Here is a 2,846-nt window from a genome sequence, read left to right as displayed (position 1 = left end):
TATACTCCTTATTGATACATTTATACACAATTCTGAATTTATCGGTATTATGAATGACTTATTAATAGGAGTTATTAACGCCTCATTTATTTCACAATGTATGCTCGTGTGTTAAGAATCAGAAGATTTACAGCCTGTGTTATTTTGTCGAAAATTAATGTAAACTTACCTTAGTAATTTCATTTTTAACGGTATTATTTTCGTGGCGAGTGTTTTCAACATTTTCTATCGATAGAAATTTTCCGATTTCTGCTATTATATCATTTGAAAAATCATATTCTTTCTTTTGTTTGTCCTTTTCGCAACTAAACGGTTGATGTTCTTCTTTCATTTTTTGACTTATTTCTTTACACGGATACGTATTATCTTTATGACATTCATAAATATGAAAATTTGAATGATTAAATTATTTAAAATGACCTTTATATGAATTTAAAGAACATTTTTTTTTACCAGTTTTTTGATCAAGTAGTGTTTCAACTCTGTTTTCTATTTCTTCTTTGTTCTTGTAGTGTCCATGTTTGTGATCAAAGGAACAAACTAATTCCTGTGTTCCAAATATAGCCTTTTCTTTAACTGTGCTTTCATATGTAAGTCTAGCGTTTCTGCAAATAATTTCTTCTTTCCGTCTAAAACAGTCCGTTAGTGTCATCGATTCAATTTGCACATTTAATTTTGGTTTTGCAATTTTATTAATCGTGTTCCCTGAGCAACATTCGTCTTCCTTTGTCATTCCACGTGTACGTGTGTTGAAGAATTCGGGAAAAGATGAGCAGCTTTCGTGTTTAGATTTTTCGGACGTATGTTCTTTTGAATTCGTTATAATATAATTCGACATTCTATGAAAAATTTAATAAAGTTGGAATAAGAAATTATTTAATGTTTTAATGAAATAATTATACTGGAACATTGTAAAAACATATAATTGAAATTAAACAAACTTTTTCTCTCTGGTAAATATCTTCGGAAAGAGTGCAATTGAAATTTTCTTGGCACGTCTTTTACTGTTGTTTTTATTATTGCTACCCCGAGGTTTTCCTTCAGCAGTCTTTATATATATATATATCCGTAATTATGAACTGCTGTAATAAATTCTTATACGTTCGGAATGACAAAGTTCGTCTTAACTCTTTGTCTAAAAACAATGTATTAAATGTTATTGTTTGCTAAGTAATAAGAATAACAATTCCATTAAAATTCCGAAGATTGTTACGAGATGAATAGAATAAATTGCTGAAAATTAGTTAGAATCTAGTATTTTATACTATTCCATTACGCTTCGTTATTCATGCTACATTTATAATAAATTTTTTCTCTGGTTGTAAATCTAGGATAAAAAATGCCGAATTTTGGATTGCGTAAGTCCAAAACGATCCAAGGAATTTATTCAAAATTTAAGGCTTCTGTAGTCCTCATCGAGGACACTAAATATTTTAAATTTCGTCCAAATCGGTTCATTGGTCTTTGAGATATTAACGGTCAAATTTGTCAGTTTGATATACGGTATTACACGTGTGGATAATCTCTACTATAGAGCACTACGGCGCTTTATGATAATATAGACCTTAAGCATAAGATTAGAGTATATATTATGCACAAATATCGGTATTCCATGGTTATTGTTTAGCTTCGTGCTAATGACCAATTTTCATTTTTTAGATTTTGGATTTTATGAAAAGATTTGAGAAGATCTCCTTGTGCATCTGCAAAATAAAAGTTTTCTTTGATTTTTTAAACATCTATTGTCTAATATACAAGGTAAAATGGATGGATGGCATAAGCGCTGAAGCTTCACCTTCGAATTATTATTCGAAGTAACCATCAACTTCAGCGCTGAAGCTGATGGTTACTTCGAATAATAAATCGTTCCTTGTAATAGCGAAGCGATAGATCGGCCATACGCGCTCAGATTTAGATGCCTAGTATTCATCTAGTTACTACAATAACCAAATAACCAGTTTCTTTGTGTCTTCGTTTATTGTCTTTTTTTCTCGACAGATGACACTATATAACACATTGCAATACTTCTTGTTTGATCATTTTTATTGTTATTATTATTACAGTACAGTATTAATAATGACATTATTATATTATTTATTATTGATATCAATTTTATTATTACTGTATTATTATAATATCGAACGTGGGATTGTTGATCGGGTAGCGTTACCGCACATCATTCGGCATTCGGCAATTTTTATTTAGAATTTGCCTTCTCGCATTTAAGGAACTAATACTTTCCCGGCTGTTACATAACAGAGGGACGTCGAGAAATGCAAAATATTCGGGGACTTTCTCTACGTATGGATGCTTGTTCGTTTGTGCGTGTTTTGTTCACCCTCTTTGTAGCTTAATAACTCCTGTGATTTTTGTCGAAACTTTCTGAAATTTTGCAGGGAGGTTTGTTTATTAGGGGGATGGATCCCAGCCTTACAGGACATATACATTAACGAACTCGCAGACAAGCTAGGAAAAAAAAGCCATCGCAACTGAAGCCGCGATACCACCTCTCGTGAAGATTTAATGAAAATAATAAAATCAAGACAAAAACAAATAACAGTCTTGTCGCCAATCAATTCCTATACCGCCGCAAATTAATAAAATCTGACAAATGCAAGTACAGGTACTGCCAAAATAAAACAGACAGCTCTCTACACGTATCGATGACGTGTAGGGACGTGTCTTGAAATATCGACGCGCGATATTTCAAGACACTCGACGCCTGTCGTGTGTCTTGAAATATCTAAATATCTTTTTGTTTAAACTAAAAAAAACTATCAATAAATTAAGTGATTGCATACAAATAACTTATTCAACTGTGCTCAACAACATTAGATAATTATTTC

The 2,846-nt window shown here is 31.6% G+C and overlaps 1 protein-coding gene across 1 annotated transcript; it reads right to left on the bottom strand.

Moving 5' to 3' along the window:
• Window positions 1-169: 169 nt before the first annotated feature.
• On the bottom strand, window positions 170-1,473 carry LOC111617918 (the record flags this gene model as incomplete). Its single annotated transcript, XM_023359283.1, has 3 exons — window positions 942-1,473; window positions 454-839; window positions 170-366 (listed from the first exon to the last, which is right to left on the bottom strand). Coding segments are annotated over exons 2-3 (582 nt in total), but the record flags the coding sequence as incomplete, so codon positions are not given.
• Window positions 1,474-2,846: the final 1,373 nt, after the last annotated feature.

This window comes from Centruroides sculpturatus, unplaced genomic scaffold, assembly GCF_000671375.1.
Source record: "Centruroides sculpturatus isolate CEXI.00-Female unplaced genomic scaffold, Cexi_2.0 scaffold57, whole genome shotgun sequence".
NCBI lineage: Eukaryota > Metazoa > Arthropoda > Arachnida > Scorpiones > Buthidae > Centruroides > Centruroides sculpturatus.
This window is presented reverse-complemented; position numbering and strand designations above follow the sequence as displayed.